Here is a 20,763-nt window from a genome sequence, read left to right as displayed (position 1 = left end):
TATGCCGAGGCATTCGATAAGTTGAAGTCTCAATTTCAAGATGTGAGCATACAAAAAATTCCTCGATCGGAGAATCAGGTGGCAGATGAATTAGCTAAATTAACCTCTGCTGTAATACCATGGAGTCTTGATCGACTAGTAGAACAGACCCTGTTAATTTCTTGTATTGAAAGACAGACTGATATAGAAATTCAGGGTGATTGGCAAGCTCAAATTATACTATATTTACAGCAAGGTCTTCTTCCGAGAGATACAGAACAAGCCAGGGTATTTAAGAAACGAGCTGCTCAATATACTATGGTGGGGGAACAATTATATAAAAGGGCTTTTTCCAGACCTTTGCTCAAGTGTGTAGGCACAGAAGACACACAATTTATTTTACAGGAGGTGCATCAGGGTTCTTGTGGTAATCATATAGGAGGAAGATCTTTGGCTCGTAAAATCCTCCTAGCGGGATATTTCTGGCCCACTCTACATGAAGATGCCGCTAAGCTGGTAAGAACTTGTATTTCTTGTCAAAAGCATCAGAATATATTATATCACCCTACCCAGTTATTAAGAACCTCTATAGTCTCGTGTCCCTTTGATCAGTGGGGAATGGACATAGTAGGTCCATTTCCTATGGCTGCTTCACAGAGGAGGTTCTTGTTGGTGGATGTGGATTATTTCTCTAAATGGGTGGAAGCAGAACCACTTGCTAGAATCACAGAGGACGCGGTCATTAAATTCTTATGGAAAAATATAATCTGCCGGTTTGGCATTCCTCATAAGTTGGTCTTTGATAATGGAAGACAGTTTCAAGGCAATAGAATCCTAGACTGGTGTCAGAGTTATGGGATTACTCAGGCCTTCACCTCTGTAGCTTACCCGCAGAGCAATAGACAAGCAGAAGTAACTAATAGGGAGATTATCAGAGGACTGAAAACTAAGTTAGATCATGTCGGAGGTAGCTGGGTAGACGAGTTACCCAGTGTTCTCTGGGCATATTGTACTACGCCTCGTGAAGCTATAGGAATCACTCCCTTCCAGTTAGTTTATGGAGGAGAAGCAGTAATCCCCATTGAGGTAGGAGTAGAGTCTGACAGAAGACAATTGTATGATGAGGATAATAGAGACAGACGACTTATGGAGCTAGACTTGATCGAGGAAATAAGGGATAAAGCTGCTACTTGTCTTATATCATATCGACAGAGGATGAGACAGAATTATAACAAAAGGGTCATTCCCAGATTCTTCCAAGTAGGTGATTTGGTATGGAAACGAGTTAAGCCTGTGGGAGATGTCAGCAAGTTAGCACCACAATGGGGAGGGCCTTATAAAGTAATAGAAAAGCTCGCGTCAGGCTCATACTATCTCCAAGATGCCGAAGGAAGAATGTTGGAGCGCCCTTGGAGCGCTAATCATTTGCAACCCTATCGAGCCTGATTGGATCATATTACTTTAAATACATTCACAGTTATTGGAATTCCCAGGCGAATTGAGATACTTGCAGTTTATGTACTTTGTTTCTTTGATGAAAGTCAAGTAAGATAAATATTGACACAGAAGATAAATATGGTTTATGTATCAGGGGAAGCCTCCTTTCTATTTTTCAAGCAGTAAAATAGGGGGAAATCCTAAAGGCCTATTCGGCTCCCCTCAAGGAATTACAAGCCAACACAAGGTTAGCCCAAGTATTATACTTTCGTATAAACCAAAGTCGATCGAGAAAAACCTATGAAGTAACCCGGTCGGGCCTTCATAGGAAAGCTCGGAGACTATAAACCAAAGTCGATCGAGAAAAGCCTATGAAGTAACCCGGTCGGGCCTTCATAGAAAAACTTGGAGACTATAAACCAAAGTCGATCGAGAAAAGCCTATGAAGTAACCCGGTCGGGCCTTCATAGGAAAACTCGGAGACTATAAACCAAAGTCGATCGAGAAAAGCCTATGAAGTAACCCGGTCGGGCCTTCATAGGAAAACTCGGAGACTATAAACCAAAGTCGATCGGGAAAATTCTATGAAGTAACCCAGCGGGCCTTCATAGGAAAACTCGGAGACTATAAACCAAAGTCGATCGGGAAGATTCTATGAAGTAACCCAGCGGGCCTTCATAGGAAAAACCGGAGACTATAAACCAAGACAGATCAGAGTCGATCGAGAAAAGCCTATGAAGTAACCCGGTCGGGCCTTCATAGGAAAACTCGGAGACTATAAACCAAAGTCGATCGGGAAGATTCTATGAAGTAACCCAGCGGGCCTTCATAGGAAAAACCGGAGACTATAAACCAAAGTCGATCGAGAAAAGCCTATGAAGTAACCCGGTCGGGCCTTCATAGGAAAACTCGGAGACTATAAACTAAAGTCGATCGGGAAGATTCTATGGAGTAACCCAGCGGGCCTTCATAGGAAAAACCGGAGACTATAAACCAAGATAGATCAGAGTCGATCGAGAAAAGCCTATGAAGTAACCTGGTCGGGCCTTCATAGGAAAACTCGGAGACTATAAACCAAAGTCGATCGGGAAGATTCTATGAAGTAACCCAGCGGGCCTTCATAGGAAAAATCGGAGACTATAAACCAAGACAGATCAGAGTCGATCGAGAAAAGCCTATGAAGTAACCCGGTCGGGCCTTCATAGGAAAACTCGGAGACTATAAACTAAAGTCGATCGGGAAGATTCTATGGAGTAACCCAGCGGGCCTTCATAGGAAAAACCGGAGACTATAAACCAAGACAGATCAAAGTCGATCGAGAAAAGCCTATGAAGTAACCCGGTCAGGCCTTCATAGGAAAACTCGGAGACTATAAACCAAAGTCGATCGAGAAAAGCCTATGAAGTAACCCGGTCGGGCTTTCATAGGAAAACTCGGAGACTATAAACTAAAGTCGATCGGGAAGATTCTATGAAGTAACCCAGCGGGCCTTCATGGGAAAAACCGGAGACTATAAACCAAGACAGACCAAAGTCGATCGGCAAAATCCTATGAAGCAACCTGGACGAGCCTTCATAGGAGAAGCCGGAGACTATAAACCAATATGAAGCAGAACCATTGAGAAATTATATGAAATACATCAGATGAGTCTTCACAAAAGAGATCAAAGATTCTGAACCCGTGCAAGATATAAATAACCAGAGAATCTTCTGGTTTCGAAGCCTAATTTCGAAAGGGGATTCCATAGAGGAGCCCAGATATGTGAAAATGAAAGTATTTACTCAAAAGTCGTCCAGGATATTATATTCAGCTTGGAGGCCAATAGTTTATACAATTTCATATCTAGTCTCGACCGAGACTATTCATCCTCGGGGAAATACAAAGCACAAGGGAGGTTACTCGAAAAAAGAACCCATCAAGATAAGGCTCCGCTTTGAAGGATGAACAAGGAATTTCTTAATAGAGTTTATATTCAGCAAGCGATAACATTCCAAAAGGGGTATTCTCAAACTAAGTATGAAGAATAAGCAAGTAAGTGTTAAAATTTCCTTATACCTTGCAAATACTTAGTTACTCAATACCAACTGCACCTTTTTTGCTCATTATCAATTCTTACTTTACAAGTTTTTATGAATACCTTCTTTAAACATCCGGGAAAGGGCCTTTCAAATCTGAGGATAGTTCTTCATTAAGCCTGCGGCGATTTATGAAAGAAAGGGGAGGTTCCCTGGGTAAATATCCACCCTCTTGTAGCTGTTGAAGAACTCCCGATACGGAATGATTTAGCGCACCCACTATCCTGCGAACAAATTCCCGGGCAAATGCTGGCGACTTTAAGTAAGCTTGCCGCCACTCTTCCCATCGACTCTTTTCCTGCTCCTTATAACGCTGGAAATCAGCTTGCAGTTTTGAGTTTTGTTCTTTTAAAACATCCTTCTCCGATCTTAGCTGTTCCAATTCCTTCTGGAGCAGTGATAATTCGTTATCTTGAGCTTTTCTCAGCTCTTGTTCCTGTAGAATAGTGAAATCATGAGAAGCCAGGTCCTGAGCTTGGTCAGAAAGACAAGCATTATGAAGCTTCTCTACTTTCTCTAAGATAAGACTTTTCTGAGAAGCATCTAAGAGAGCTTTCTCTTTTAAAGCGATCTCCAATCGAAGACCTGAATGCAGTCTCTCCACCTGTAATTCTAACGTCTTCCTAGCAAGCTCTTTGTCTTTCAGCAGTTGTTGACATTCCTCCAATGCTTGCTTCAGGGTTCCCAATTGTTGATTTTGCAAGACCACCTGCTCTTGCAACTGAGCCCTATCACTACTAAAAGAAGGTGAGGCAGCCTTCAATGTCTCTAGTTGAGCTTTCAACTTAGTGTTCTCATGATCTTTAGCTGTGAGCAGCTGATCGATATGCAGACTTGTGGCTAGAAACTAAATAAAAGGATAATGTGGGTTAAAGATACAGTTACAAAGCTAATAAACGCATAACTAGGAATACTTACAGCCACTGCCTGACGACTATGGCGATCCGCTCGATGTGGGAGACTAAGGCCTCGCAATTGTTCATAACCTTGTGACCAAGATTCAGCCAATAAACCTTGCAATTGCAAAGTACCATAGCCAGGAGGACTAGAAGGTTGTCCCAATTGAGAAGGTAAGCCCGCAACTACTCTAAATAAAGGAGGGGGATTAGAGGAAGCCGGAGATGGAGACGAAGAGGAGGCAATCTGAGGAAAAGGGATAGTAAAAGCAGGAGGAGCAGAGTGGGAGCTAGAGGGAACAGAAGGTAGTAGTGCAGGAGGGGTTGTTACAATTGTGGAAACACTAACGGTTGAAGGGCTGACAATGGGAGAAGATCTCCGGCAAGGTGTTCGTTTCGCTCGAGGCCTATAAGCCAAGGGAGGCAAGGCCAATGCCAAGGATGTAGAAGGCACAGAAGAGATAGCGGCCATCTTAGAAGCAGGAGCAGGAGAAGCTGAAACAGTAGAAGAAGAAGAGATAAGCAGACCAGGCCTCATCATTCGAAGAGCAGGATTGGAGATGATATTGATAGGAGTCATCGGTGCTTTACCTCTTTCAAAAGAAATAGGCGCCGGAACAAGAGGAGTTTGTACAAAGGTACCAAAGAAATCACCAAAGGGAGAATCCTTGGTAAGATTTGGCTTTTTAACTAAAGTAACAAAAGGCTCTTCTTCTTCCTCTTCCATGAGTGCGACACCCTCTGCTTGTTGTTCTTCTTCAGAAAGCAAGCCCAAGGTAGAAGGATTGGGTTCAGATTGGCGAGCCAGTAACCATTGTTCTCCAAGATTATTGATAAAGGACTTGGTCATAGCAGAATTTCTGTACATAAGAGCTGGAAGAATAGCATCGGCTGAAAAACAGAGTATAAACATCATGGTTATAGAGATATACTAATTAGCAAAGGCGAAGTAAAATAATTATACTCACCAAAAGAACTATCCAAAGGAGTGTTAATGTTGTCTATCCCAAAGGGAAACATTAAGCACTCTTCAATTAGATGCGGTAAACTGAATTTCGCTCCCCGCAGTTTAGGCAAGGCAGAGGCCACAGAAGGATCATTGAGAAGACCTTGAGTGCCAGGAAGCAAGGGAAGATCATGTATCCATTGAATAGGAAAAGGAGGGGGAGAAGGTAGACGCATTTAGAAAATTTTTTTATACCATTCACCTTGAGGGGGAATACGATTAAATAGAATGGCTTTGGGACGAGACTGAAACTTAAAAATACCCACATCTACCCGACGAGGGATAAAGAAATGATGGAAAAGATGAGGAGACAGTGGGAAATCTAACAGTTTGGATACTCCAATGAAGCCCACTAGAATGGAAAAGGAATGAGGGACGAACTGGTTTAGCGGGATAGCAAAATAACGGCTAACCTCACAAAAAAAGGAGTGAAGAGGAAATCTGAAACCTTGCAGGACTTGGTCCCTGAAGATGGAGATACAGCCTAAGGGAGGAAGGTGAGGACCCTCATGGGGAGCAGGGCGGACAATGTAAGAGGGAAAACCATAGGTTGCCTGTAAGTCCACTTCTTCTGTATCTGTGAGGTCGGAAGAGCAAGAGAGGAACCATGCAGGAGAAGAAACCGCCATGAAGAGAGAAGGTCAGAAGAAGAAGAATTGAGAAGCGAAAAGATGGACCGAGGGAAGCAGAATAAGATTCCGTAAACCCTTGTCCCTTTTCTAGTCCTATGCTAAAACCTCTAAACATAAGATACGAAAGGGAAATAAAAGGTGCTCAGAATGTCAAGCGTCATAAAAGGTAATAATATCATAGAATAAAGGGAAAGAGATGAAGTCAAATAAACTACCTCGGAAAAAACGTAAAATTTCCCTAGAGATAATTTTTGAAGAAACTTGATGAGACAAAACAAAAATTAATACTATAAATATAGGTTTAAAGCACGGGTCAAGCCTCGAATATTGATTAATGAAAACAACCTGGTTAAATTGAACCATCCTAATAAATCGACCGATAATTGGGGGTATCTTTGAAATATCGAACGATACCTACCAATGCTTATACCTAAGTCGACCGGGTCAATAAAGAATGAGGATAATTGGGGGTATCGAACGATACCTACCAATGCTTATACCTAAGTCGACCGGGTCAGTAAAGAATGAGGATAATTGGGGGTATCTTCGAAATATCGAACGAGACCTACCAATGCTTATACCTAAGTCGACCGGGTCAGTAAAGAATGGAGATAATTGGGGGTATATTCGAAATATCGGACGGTACTTACCAATGTTTATACATATATCGACCGGGTCAGTGAAGAATGGGTCATAGGGAGAAATTGGACACCAACAAGCTAAGTAGCATTTAGTACACATACATGAAACCAACAAATTATCCAAAAATTTGAATAAGATCGGCAATCAAAAGAGACTATTCAGATTCACGTAAGTTTGTAAAACCTTAATTCTCCTTCTTTACAACAACTGGAGAATGAGTTAGAACTAGTTTGGGGTACAAATCAGGAGGTCTTTCTTCAATGAGTCTGCGACGGTTCAGGAAATTGAGAGGAGGAACGCACGCTAAGTAGCCCTCCTCTTCCAACTGTCGAATTGCTCCTTTGGCCCCTGCTGTAAAAGCAGACAAGATGGATCTCACAATCGGCCGGTTGAACTCAGTAGATTCGATCATGGCGGTAGCTCGTTCTGTGTAACGAACATCTTCGTGCTCCTTATAAGCCACTAACGCCATCTGAGAGGTTTTCAGTTCATTCTCCCTAACAGCGGCTTCAGCTTTTATTAAATCAAGGGAATTGTTTAGAGATGCCACCTCATTTTCTTTTAATTGCAAGGCCTTCAATTTTTCACTCAATTCTGCTTCATAATTCTCTTTTAGTTCGCCAAGTTGTGAAGTTAGCTCTTGATTGACGTCCATAACCAATTTGAATTGGGCTTCAAGGCTCTCAATTTGAGTTTTAAATTGCTTCTTGGCGGCAGCAGAAAACTCGGCAGAAGACAATTCGATAACCTGCTGTCGCAACCCCTTGTTCTCCGATCTCAATTTCTCGTTCTCAATGTATAGATTGTGCAATAGTCGGGAGAAACCCATGTTCTCCAGCCACCACTGGAAGCATATTCGAAACCGTAAGACTATACTTCATAAACAGAAAGCAGGAGTACGTAAACATACCTTATTCTCTTTATTAGAAAAGCGGTCAATCGCTTCAGGAATGGAAAGCCCCTCAAAGAGGGGACGCACCTCATCCCAAGAACTAGCGAAAGAACCCCCCCAATAATATGGGAAGAACAGGAATGGTAGAAGAGCCAGTTGAGAAGGAAGAAGTAGGGATAGATGGTGGAGCAAAAACCAAGTAAGAAGAAGGCGAAGAGGGTAGAGATCCTGAAGTTGGAATAGACAAAGGAAAAGTAAAAGAAACGTCATCAGAAGTACTAGTTTTAGGAAAAGGAGAGGTAGGAAAATTCAGGAAGGATAAAGTTCTGCTAATGTGGGCTCATCGGAAAGAAGGCCAGTCGACACAAAATCTTCTGAAGTAGGCTCATCAGCAGAAAGAATGAGCCTCCTTTTTGGAGGAGGAGCCCTGGTTAGCTTGCGTCCCAGACGCTTGCCCACAGAAATCTCAGTTATGGGTTTATCAGAGCTACCAGGGGATGTAAGCTCGATAGGAGAAATAGAGGTAGATGGGGAGACAGTAACAGTTGCAGGAGACGTAATAGCGGGAGCAGGATCAGGGGGGATCTGCGCAGCAGGATCCCTAGAAGAATCTCCTGGAGTCTCATGAAGCCCAGAAGAGCTAGGTATTTCGGCTAACCGAGCCGGCTCTTCAATTGAGGGTGGAGGGGCGATAGCGGCCAGAAATTCGGCCTCCTTGGCACGAAGCAATTCTTCTTCCACGCGTATTTCTTCGTCAATCAACGCATCATAGAAACTCTCCACTGTATAGACCAGAGAAATAATTTAGCCAGTTATAAACAAAAAGAAAGGAACAAGGCGTTACCTAAGGAAATGCGAGTATCAGGTTTGACGGGGCTTAAACCAAATAGGTATAGAAGCTCGACTTTCAACCATTTTGGGATCGAAAGCCGATGACCTAATAACTTCTCACAATTAATGGGAAAAGTAGGAAGGAGATGAAACTCTCTAACATCGGGTAAGGGAGGCAAGAAAGATTTCCAAGCATGAGACCAAGGAATAGGTCCCGGAAACTTTAAAAAGAAAAAACGAGATTTCCAGGCTTTGAGAGACGATGGCATATCTCCAAAAAGGACCATTCTAGTTCTTGACTGGAATAAGAAGACACCAGGTTCTGAAAGCTTGGGGTAGGAAAACATGAAGAAAATTTGAGGAGTAGGAGGAATATCTCGTAGACGAAACAACATATAAGTACCGCATAGATAACGAAATGCATTAGGAGCAAATTGTTGCAGAGGAAGATCAAAATATCGACTTATTTCAATTAAGAAAGGAGGAATGGGGAACCTTAAGCCCCCTATCAACTGGTCCCTGAAAAAAGTCACGCAATTATCAGGGGGATGATGAGGTCGATCCTTCGGTGTTGGGAGTATGATTTTATATTCCTTAGGAATTTCATATTGACGACGGATGGATAATCTAGCATTCTTATCAAAGATAGAAGACATATGGACATACCAAGGAGCAATTGCTTCTTCAGCCATGGACAAAAGTATGGGCTAGGTAAGTTGAGATCTCTAATTTTCTGGCTACTGTTCATCTTCTTTCTTCTTCCTTCCTCGACATCAAGGGAGATCACTAACTTGAGCGTCGGAGGGCCTAGCCAGGGATTCCCACCCCGGCCTTAGGTCACTGACGATAGTGTTGGCTGGTCTCTTGTGCGCAGGGAGCTTCAGGAGCTTGAAAGTTCGGTTTTCTCCTATTTGTATGGGGATTTCTTCCTACTTAGCAGATTTCCTCTGGTGATTCTGGTTTTCTTCCGATCCGCTTTGGGTTTCTCGGGTCGAGGTTTCACCGGCCTTATTCCTCGTCATTACAGTGGATTTCCTTCTTCCGGATCTCCTTCACGGTCAGCTTTTCAGACAGGATCAACTATTATTGGCCACTTAATGCCTACTCACAAATGAGGTGGCATATAGTCAAGTCAAACTTGACTTTTCTTCTTCCTCTCAAGTCAAGTCAAACTTGACATTATAACTCCCATGGTTGATCAAATCCAACCATTTGATTCAAGCCAATTTAATATAATGGATCTAATTCATTTAATTAAATTGATTAAATGAGTCATAATCTAAATTAGACTCATTGAACACATGAATCAAATTGAGTCCAACTCAATTAGTTCAATTAGGATTACTCTTAATCCAATTTGATTCATCACATGAATCTAATCCTCTTGGTTCATCATATGAACCTAATCTCCATCTAATTGTCCTTTGTGTGTGACCCTATAGGTTCTTGTAACGTTGGTAATGCTTCTAAACTCATTTAGAAGCATAAGTAATGAGCGGTATTTAGCAACACATCATTACTACCCAAGTTACAAGAATATTGAGATCCAACATCACCTTGTGACTACTAATTGTGACTCCTCACAAAATATGACAAGTGTCCTTCTATCCTTGACATCTAGATTGATCAATGTGAGGCATAGACCGTGTCATCCTCTAATCAATCTAAATCTTGAACTCCAAGTAGACTCACTCAATCAAATGAGCTCAACATCTCATATTGAATCATTTGGGCATGGTCATGCACTTAGTGGTCTCACTCTATCAAGAATATCGATGTCATAGGAGGGATAGATCTCATCTACATCACTCACATCCTTCTGCATAATTTGTTACATACCCAGTAATCGCCTTTATAGTCCACCCAGTTACAGGTGACGTTTGACGAAGCCAAAGTACGTAACTCCTTATGTAGGGAATCATGGTGACTTCAAGTCCAAGGACTAGTAGTCATACTAATAGTCACATGAGAAAGTATATGACACTCATATAACGATCCATGATACTTTTTCATGGAGGGTCATTCAGTATACATTCTCTAATGCATACCCATGTGTCAACTTGATATCTCCATATCCATGACTTGTGAGATCAAGTCATCGAGTTGACCTACATGCTAGTCTCGTCACATTAACATTGTCCCTGAATGTTAATACTTGACTAGGAATGATTAAGAGTAGTGTTCCCTATATCATCTCACTATCGATTCAACCAATCAATTAATATAAGTAAGAACCTTCTACTCAAGGACACTATTACACTTAGTTATTTGGCACCAATACAAGTAAGTATAATAACCAAAACAAATACCTTTATTTATATAAGAATATGATATAACAAGTCCATACAACAATCATCAAATGATTGGCTCTAGGGCTCTAACTAACAATCTCCCACTAGCACTAGTGCTAATCAGTGTAGGCTCTAAGCTCAAATGACATAGTGTGACCATCATGCTTCTTGTGTGCTAAAGCCTTGGTCAAGAGATCTGCGATGTTAGCCTCTGTGGGTACTCTGCAAATCTTCACATCTCCTCTCTCGATAATCTCTCGAATGAGATGGAAGCACCGTAATATGTGTTTGGTCCGCTGGTGTGAGCGAGGTTCCTTAGCCTGCGCAATTGCTCCATTGTTGTCACAATAGAGCTCAATAGGGTTAGCGATGCTAGGAACCACCCCAAGTTCAGTGATGAACTTGCGGATCCAAACTGCCTCCTTTGTTGCTTCTGATGCAGCAATATACTCGGCCTCTGTTGTAGAATCAGCAACTGTGTCCTGCTTCAAACTTTTCTAGCTCATAGCACCACCATTTATACAAAACACGAACCCTGACTGCGATCGATAATCATCCTGGTCGGTCTGGAAGCTGGCATCACTGTAACCCTTTACAGCTATCTCGTCATCACCTCCATATATCAAGAAATATTCTTTAGTCCTTCTTAAGTACTTAAGAATATTCTTGACCGTTATACAGTGACTTTCACCTAGATCTGACTGGTATCTGCTCGTCATGCTCAAAGCAAACGAGACATCAGGACGAGTACATAGCATGGCGTACATGATAGATCCTATGGCTGAAGCATAAGGGATCTGATCCATGCGGTCTCTCTCCTCTCTAGAAGAGGGACCTTGAGTCTTCGAATGACTCACACCATATGACATTGGCAGAAATCCCTTCTTGGAGTTCTGCATGGCAAACCGAAGGAGTACCTTGTCAATATATGTACTCTGACCAAGGCCAAGCAACCTCTTAGATCTATCTCTATATATCTGTATGCCTAGAATGCGGGATGCTTCACCTAAGTCCTTCATTGAGAAACAAGTCCCTAGCCAAGTCTTGACAAACTGTAGCAAAAGGATGTCTTTTCCAATGAGTAGTATGTCATCCACATACAATATGAGGAAGACAACTATGTCCCCTACAACCTTCTTGTAGACACAAGGTTCATCTTCATTTTTGATGAAACCAAACTATTTGATTGCATCATCGAATCGAAGATTCCAGCTCTGAGAAGCTTGCTTCCTATGCAGCTTGCATACTCTGCCAGTATGCTGTGGATCTTCAAAACCCTCAGGTTGTGTCATGTACACATCCTCGAGCAGGTTTCCATTCAGAAACGTGGTTTTAACATCCATCTGCCATATCTCATAGTCATGGTATGCTGCAATAGCAAGCATAATCCGAATGGATTTAAACATCACTACTGGAGAAAAGGTTTCGTCATAGTCAATACCATGAATCTGCTTGAAACCTTTAGCTACCAAGCGACCCTTATAGATAAGTCCATCCATGTCAGTCTTTCTCTTAAAGACCCACTTACACCCAATGGGTTTTACACCCTCAGGTGGATCAACCAAAGTCCATACTTGGTTGGTGTACATGGATTCCATCTCGGATCTCATGGCTTCTAGCCACTTCCTAGAATCTGGGCTCATCACAGCTTCCTGATAAGAGGTGGGCTCATCCTCTATGAGCACAACGTCATCATGGTCAGACAAGAGAAATGAGTATCTCTCAGGCTGACAACGTACCATATCAGACCTGCGAAGAGGTATATCTACTTGAAATGGTTGTTGTTCCTCAACTCCTTGTGGAACAACATCATCCACAATACTTTATGGTTCCAGTTCAACTTCCATCGAGGCTTCAGTGCTATTGTTCACATCTTAAACTTCTTCAAGATCGAACGTACTCCGACTAGTCTTTCTAGAAACAAAGTCCCTTTCTATAAAAACCCCAGTTTTTGCCACAACTATCTTGTGTTGACTGGGAATGTAGAAGTAATATCCCTTCGTTTCCTTGGGATATCCAATGAAATAGCACTTGTCGGATTTGGGTCCTAGTTTGTTTGAGACTTGACGTCTAACGTAAACCTCACAACCCCAAATCCTCATAAAAGACACCTGGGCATCTCTCCCAGTCCATATCCTATATGGTGTCTTTATTACAGCCTTAGATGGAACTCGGTTGAGTATAAAAGCTGTCGTATCTAGAGCATAGCCCCAAAGGAATGTCGGAAGATCTATGTGACTCATCATAAATCATACCATATCTAATAGGGTACGATTCCTCCTTTTGGATACACCATTCCACTGTGGTGTTCCAAGAGGAGTGAGTTGGGATAGAATCCCACACTCAGCTAGATAGTCACGAAACTCATGGCTAAGGTATTCCCCACCTCGATCTGATCGAAGTATCTTAATACTCTTGTCAAGCTAATTTTGTACTTCATTCTTGAATTCTTTGAACTTTTCAAAGGATTCAGACTTATGTGTCATCAAGTACACATAACCATATCTACTGAAGTCATCAGTAAATGTAATGAAGTACCTATAACCTTCTCTAGCAGCGACATTGAAAGGGCCACATACACCACTATGTATAAGACCTAACAAGTCAATCGCTGTCTCACTGTGTCCACTAAAGGGAGTCTTGGTCATCTTGCCTAGTAGGCATGACTCACACGTCTCATATGATTCAAAATCAAATGAGTCCAGCAAACCATCTTTATGGAGCTGGGATAAGCGTTTGTCATTTATATGACCTAAGCGACAGTGCCAGAGATAGGTTTGGTTCATGTTATTTGACTTGAACCTCTTGGTACTTATGTTATAGATAGGGCTCTCAAGGTCTAGAATATAGAGTCCGTTCATCAGAGGTGCACTACAATAGAACATATCTTTTAAATAAACTGAACAACATTTGTCCTTTATTATAAAATAGAAACCTTTCTTGTCCAAACAAGAAACTGAAAATATGTTCTTAGTTAAAGAAGGCACATAACAACAATCATCCAACTCTAGTAAGAGCCCAGAGGGCAGAGATAGAAAATAAGTCCCTACAGCAACAGCAGCAACCCGTGCTCCATTGCCTACGCGTAGGTCCACGTCGCCCTTCATCAATGCACTGCTATTTCTCAGCGCCTGCACATTAGTACAAATGTGAGAAGCACATCCGGTATCTAATACCCATGATGAAGAAATAGATAGATTGACTTCTATAACATATATACCTGAAGTGGAAATCTCACTTCTCTTCTTCTTAAGATCTTCCAGGTACACCTTGCAGTTCCTCTTCCAGTGCCCGGTCTGATCGCAGTGGAAGCAGGTAGCATCCTTGGCAACCCCTCCTTTAGGCTTTAGTGCCTTGCCTTTTCCCTTGGCTTGGGACTTTCCCTTGCCTTTGGGCTTGCCCTTGCCCCTATGTTTCTGAACCATCAGAACAGAGTTGGGCTTAACCTTATTAAGGTTGAGCTCAGCAGTTTGTAACATACTAAGCAGTTCGGGCAGTGGCTTGTCAATTTCGTTCATGTTGTAGTTCATGACGAATTGACTATAGCTATCTGGCAAGGACTGCAAGATCAAGTCAGTGGCCAGCTCTTGGCCAAGTGGGAACCCCAACCTCTGTAGGTTTTCTATGTACCCAATCATCTTGAGTACATATGGGCCTACGGGAGTCCCGTCTTGCATCTTGCACTGAAATAGTGCCTTAGAGATCTCGAATCTCTCGTGCCTCGCTTGTCCTTGATAAAGTTGACGAAGATGTTCAACCATATAATAAGCGCCCATTAACTTGTGTTGCTTCTGAAGCTCAGAGTTCATGGTCACGAGCATAAGACAGGACACATCTAATGCGTCATCTTGATGCTTCTTATAAGCATCTTTGTCAGCTCGCGTGGCATTAGCAGGAGGAGCCTCCGGAATGGGCTACTCCAGAACGTACCGTTTACGTTCTTGGGTGAGAACTATTCTCAGATTCCTGTACCAGTCCAGGAAATTTGCTCCGTTGAGCTTGTCCTTGTCAAGGATAGAACGCAGAGAGAAGATGTTCGTGTTCGACGTAATGGCAATCTACAACATAAATTAAAGCAGAAAGTAAATATCATATTCTTTTAATCATTTAATTAGGCCTTTAACTAAATGATGCTCCCACTGAATTCTATAATTCATGTAGGACAAGATCCACATCATACTTCGCCTTGAGTTAGCTTTGGCTAAATCGCCCAAGACTTAGTATGATCGGTAGGTAACTAATTACCAATTACATCTCTATGCAACTCTTGTTTATAGGATCATTATACGCAGTTATATTAAAACTTGAGTTAGCTTTGGCTAATACGCCCAAGAATTAATATAAATGTGATTATGTCCTATATTCCAACCGTTGGAAATATGCCCATAGTTTTACTCAATCCAACCGAGTTAACTAGTTACTCAATCTAATTGAGTTGTACTCACCCATGCGTTGATAGGAGGGACCAAGATTGTCCCTCCGTACCCTACCAAGATAATATGTGTTGCTCTGCTTTGACAGATTCAACAACAACATGTGATCGAGGTAGTGATAGGTATCACGGCATGGTAGGCATTTTAGAGTTGACGCGATTGAGATCTAATATAATCGACGATGTGTATCTTGTACGCGATTTAGATCTAATCTAATCGTTAGGGTGCATCTTGTACACGATTTATATCTAATCTAATCGTTAGGCACTAATTAATTACTAATCTAGCATGCATCACATACACGCACACAAGCAATTAATTAAATTTTGTGATTAGTCATGGCCCTACTACGATCTTCTCAAGCCAATGAGAAGATCGGATGGTCAACCTAAGGTCAACAGCTTCTCAAGCTCCTCCTTTTGACCACCTTGTGTTGCTCGCGCCCTCCTCGTAACTCCGTCTCGAGTGGACCTTCCACCGCTCCATTTTGTACAATACAATGGTGAAACTCGAGTTACATTTGAGTCTAAACTATTGCAGCATACCACGATTATGAGATCTGACAGATGGATGTCAAAATTGCGTTTCTGAATGGAAACCTGCTCGAGGATGTGTACATGACACAACCTGAGGGTTTTGAAGATCCACAGCATACTGCCAGAGTATGCAAGCTGCATAGTTTAGACTGATGCATAATGTACAAGAAGCTGCTTGGAATCCCCTCAGTCCAGCTTCTCACATGCATCACAAAGTTAGCTAAAAAAAACATAATAATGATATTTAGCATAAAAAGAGTCAGTCTAATTTGGATTGTTTGGTCTTGACTTTTGGATTTCCTATGAAACCTTGGTTCAGACTGATGCATATTGCTCCCTCATTGGGAATGTGCCCTCACCCAGTCCTCTCAGGAGAGTTTACATGTTTACCAAACATCTGGTCTTGTAGACATGTTTGGACTTTTGCTCAGCATCCGATCTTGACCTTCGGAGCTTTCCGCTAGACGTCCGGTCTTTGACCCGCCTAGACTTTTGACTCGTGTCTGCGACCCCCATGAGATTCCTGCCTAGTGTCCTCAACCCCTAGGACTTTTGCTCAGGGGCGGATCTAGGCGAGGGCTGGAGAGGACTGAAGCCCTCGCCAAGATTTTTCGGAGAAGAACCCAAGGAGGAGTCCGTGGCGTGAGAAGTTCGACCTCTGACAGTCGAAGAGGAGGTCAATGGACAGTGGTGGAGACCAGATGGTGGCAATCTCTCAGGTGGCTATCGGGACGAGGAGGATCAGGAGGTCGCCGGACTGGCCAAGCGGAGTTGGATCTAGTCGAAGAAGCTGTGGCAAATCGTCGACTTGGCCATCTTCAGCAGAGTCTCCCTTTACAGCATAAACGTCATAACGCAAGCCTTCGTCGGCCACCTCGGTGACCTCGAGCTCGCCTCCATCTCCTTCGCCGGCCACCTCGGCGACATCAAGCTCGCCTCCATCTCTATCGCCGAGAGGAAGTTTGGCGACAGAAGCACAAATCGAAAAAGGTTTTCATCTATTTTTTATTTTTATTTTATAAATAAAATACATATGCCTCACTTTGCTTGTAGGCTAAAAGATGCAGCCCAAGCCCAATAGGTCATCTATTTTCTTCTCTTCGTTGCACTTGCGCTGCTCTCCCTCTTCGTGACTCCACGTCACTCCTTAGCGCTTCGTTCGTTGCACTTTTTCTTTGCCACCGCCCATTCATCATCAGTCGTTCATCGTATGTCATCCGCTGTTTGTCGGGCCGTTGCCTGCCAACTGCAGCAACCACCCACTATGTCCACCGCCTCCTCTCATTTTTTTCTCTACTTTTATTTTTTTCTTGTGTTGATTAATTGATTGGTCATTGGATTGTGTGTGACTTTATTCTCTTGATCTCTTCTATTTTAAATTATTCTATTGACTACCAACTACCAAGTATCAAGTATGAAAATCAATATTATTCAGTGTTATTCGAGGTAAATAGTAAACTCATTGTGTTGTTTTCTCGGCTTCTCGCTTATTTTGCAGAGTCATTGTCTTATTGGGAAACCCCCTACCAAGCTAAGTATGAAAATCAATATTATTCAGTTCTTTTTTATTTCAATTTAAATTAGGGGTTTTAGGGTTTAAAATAATTGTGAATATTAATTTCATTACATAATGTATATGACTCTATTTTTAATTATTTATTTATGTAGATTATGGAGAGGTTTTTTAAAACTAAATGTTTTCGTGAGGGTTCTTCCAATGATCTTAATATTAGTGAAGTTGTGGAAATTCAATCTCATGTGAAATTAGATTTAAATGATATTGTTAGTGATCCGGAATGACAGTCTAGCCGTATACATCGAGAAAGATATCTTTTCAACAATTGAAAATGAGCAAATATTACAGCGTTTTCAAAAGATGAAAAGTCGCAGGATACAGTGACCTCTTCTTTCTTATCCAACGACCACCTAATATGTCATCAAGTGTTAACCAATACTTCAATAAGTAATAGTCTAATTATAATTTATTAATTTAGTATTTTATCTTTTTACGATGTCAAATTGAACTTTTTGTTATTAAATATATTTATTATGTTGCAAAAAATATTCTGTTAACCCTCGTTAAAATTTATCTCTAAATTCGTCCCTGCTTCTGCTTGATGTTCTTGATCTACTAAGACTTTTATCCAGTCCACTCGACCAGGACTTCCTTACCTAATCCACTCGATCAAGACTTCTTTCTTTGCCTTACCTTAACTAGGACTTTCTTGTATACTTAGTTAAGCTCATTAGAACATGATAACTCTTAACTTTAAACTTTTAATAATATCAAAATACATGTTTAATTAATCAGTGCTTTCAGCACCAACACTCGGGTCTGCTATCCACTAAAGTGAAAATCCCTTATAATTTACTGTAGCTATATAAGTCTCGACTTGAGATCCTTAGGATCCGCACTTGGAGGACTAGCCACTACCTAGCCCTAGGGGTAATATTGATTATTAATTATTAGTACAAAGATGAATTAATTGGTTAATCTATTGAATCGTGTATGGATTATTTAATTAATGAGTTTAATTATGATGATTAATTTGAGATAATAGATTATTAATTGGGATAGCTAATGGATTAACTACCTAATTGATTTATTTGTTACACTGTCGCCTGTAGTCCGTAATTAAATAGCTGCACGTTTTATCTTTCTATTATACTATTGTTAGTTCGCTCGGTGACTAAAGACTTATTTTAAATTTTTATTTCTCAAAAATCTAATCCTCTTTTCTTTTTTGAATAATATATTTGTTTTCATATCATTAATTACTTCTTAAAACCCTATAATTGTTTTTTATATAATTTAATTATCTTAAAACTGTGGTGGGTAGATATAGTAAAAATTGATAACTAATAATATTTAACCCGTATTAATTTGATCAATTCAATTTTTTAGCCTGTAATAATTTTGTAGCATGTAGTAATGTTTTACTTGCTGAGACAGTAGCGTACCAGACAAGCTGCCAAAATTATAATAATTATGCAAACTTAATTTTCCCGACCAAGCCATACAAAATTCGTCCCCATCCTACACGGCGGGACCCATTCCCTATTTATGACCAGCCACGTACTTGCTATTTTTGTCTGTTTGTTTGTTTTCGAAATCAATTCTTTTTTACACACACCAATCTATGCTCTATCTCGCCGTTACCCTCGTTGACGCATTGACTAGTACGGACCATCTAGCACGTAGAAAGTTGATTAAGGGCAATTAGGTAATATCCGTCCATAACGAGGCTAAAGAAGTCATAGCGAGAGTCTTTGGTAAAGCAGAATTTTGGATTTATAATTCTGCGTAGATCTTTTAATTTTTAGGGTGAGGGAGATGACAAGGGCGGTACCGCAGCGAGCCTTGGTCCTTGCGACGGCTGCGGCCATCCTCGTCGCCGGCGCCATCCTGCTCTCCAACTTCCTACGCAACGCTGATCGCGGCCTCGTCTGCTCGTTTCCACCTGTCTTCTCGCATATTTCCTCCGGCAGCAGCGGCGACGTCAAGGGTGAGCTAGCGGAGGCCTTGCTCTACTACGTTACCACGCCTCAGATTCCGCAACAGTCGCGGGCGGAGATCCGACTCACATTCGATGTTCTTCGCAGACGTTCACCTTGCAACTTCTTGGTCTTCGGGCTCGGCCGCGACTCTCAGATGTGGGCCGCGCTCAACGCTGGTGGCACCACTGTGTTCCTGGAAGACGACAAGGAGTGGTACGAGCTAGTGCTCAAGGATAACCCTTTCCTGCGGGCGCACTACGTCAAGTACCGCACCCGGGTTGACGAGGCGGGCAAGCTGCTGACGGGCTACCGAGCGGAGCCTGAGTGCCGGCCGGGGCAGGCGGATGGCATCGCTGGGCTCCAGCACAACGGCGGGTGCCCTCTGGCGCTGGTAGGGCTTCCGCAGGAGATCTACGAGCGGGAGTGGGACGTAGTGATGATCGACGCGCCGAAGGGGTATTTCCCGTCGGCGCCGGGGAGGATGGCGGCAATCTACTCGGCGGCGGTGATGGGGCGAGGAAGGAGGGGGGAGGGGGAGACCGATGTGTTCCTCCACAATGTCGACCGGAAGGTGGAGAAAGCTTTCGGCTTGGAGTTCCTGTGCCAGAAGAATAGAGTTGGAGCCACCGGACGGCTGTGGCACTTCCGGATTCCGAAGGCGAGACCCAATGAGACCACCTCCGGAACTACCTTCTGTTGATCTTCATCAATTCAGTTTCTGTTATCTTGGTCGACTTACCGTAGATTTGGTCATTTCTGTGGCAATCACTTGTGTTGAGATGTTCAATTATTTATTATGTATTATTGTGGAAGTAGAGTATTTTATTTTTCATAAAAAGGAATATATGAATGGTCACATCACTCTGGATAAATAGATAAGAACTCTATTTCATACGCAAAGATCTGCTGACAAAGCTATAACTTTAAATTAAATCACAAGGAGGTCATCTACAAATATACGATGTTTTATTAAACCATTTATTCAATTATTATTATTATTATTATTATTATTTAAATCACGTATTATATTTTTAAATTTATCAATTTATGCATCATATTCACATACTACCTTTGCCTAGTCCACATATAAAATACATGATAGCAAAGATGAATATGTTTGTTCCTGTTAATTCGTCCTAAGATTAACACAGAAAAGATAAATTATGGGTGATTATTAGTTTTTGGAATAATGACTAACACATAAGAGAGATATTTATCTCAGTTTTATCGAGATTCGAATACCAGATCTCATGATGACTGATCCCGTCCGGAAGCTGAGTCGAATGAAGGCAGGCCTTGATGTACTAGAAATTGACGGAAAGTCGCCGCGGAGTCGGATCTACCTGGCACCCCTCGGAAAGGTTCGCACAGACGACTGACAAAGGAGGATGACCAGGACGATGACACTGTCGCTCTGCGCACACTCAGACGAGCCCACGAGTCATTAGAGACCAAAAACCAGGGAAAAAGTCCCCGGGTCAGGCCCTCCGACGCTCAAATCAGGTACTTTTTCCCCAGAAGACATAAAGAAAGGATGAAAAGTAAAGAATAGTGAGAAATGACGAGTGAGCGTACCTGCATAAGGGACAAAGTATCCCTTTTTATACTGCAATGG

At 42.0% G+C, this 20,763-nt stretch overlaps 1 protein-coding gene across 1 annotated transcript; it reads left to right on the top strand.

Annotated features, from left to right (window-relative positions):
- The first annotated feature begins 18,942 nt into the window (after positions 1-18,942).
- On the top strand, positions 18,943-19,987 carry LOC122042356 (probable methyltransferase At1g27930). Its single transcript, XM_042602416.1, has one exon. It carries the CDS (start codon positions 18,985-18,987, stop codon positions 19,846-19,848), a length of 864 nt encoding a protein of 287 aa, XP_042458350.1. The 5' UTR covers positions 18,943-18,984; the 3' UTR covers positions 19,849-19,987.
- The last annotated feature ends 776 nt before the right edge of the window (positions 19,988-20,763 follow it).

Source organism: Zingiber officinale, chromosome 2A (genome assembly GCF_018446385.1).
Source record: "Zingiber officinale cultivar Zhangliang chromosome 2A, Zo_v1.1, whole genome shotgun sequence".
Classification (NCBI taxonomy): Eukaryota; Viridiplantae; Streptophyta; class Magnoliopsida; order Zingiberales; family Zingiberaceae; genus Zingiber; species Zingiber officinale.
Note: the sequence above shows the minus strand (reverse complement) of the source record. Positions and strands in the feature narration are given on the sequence as shown.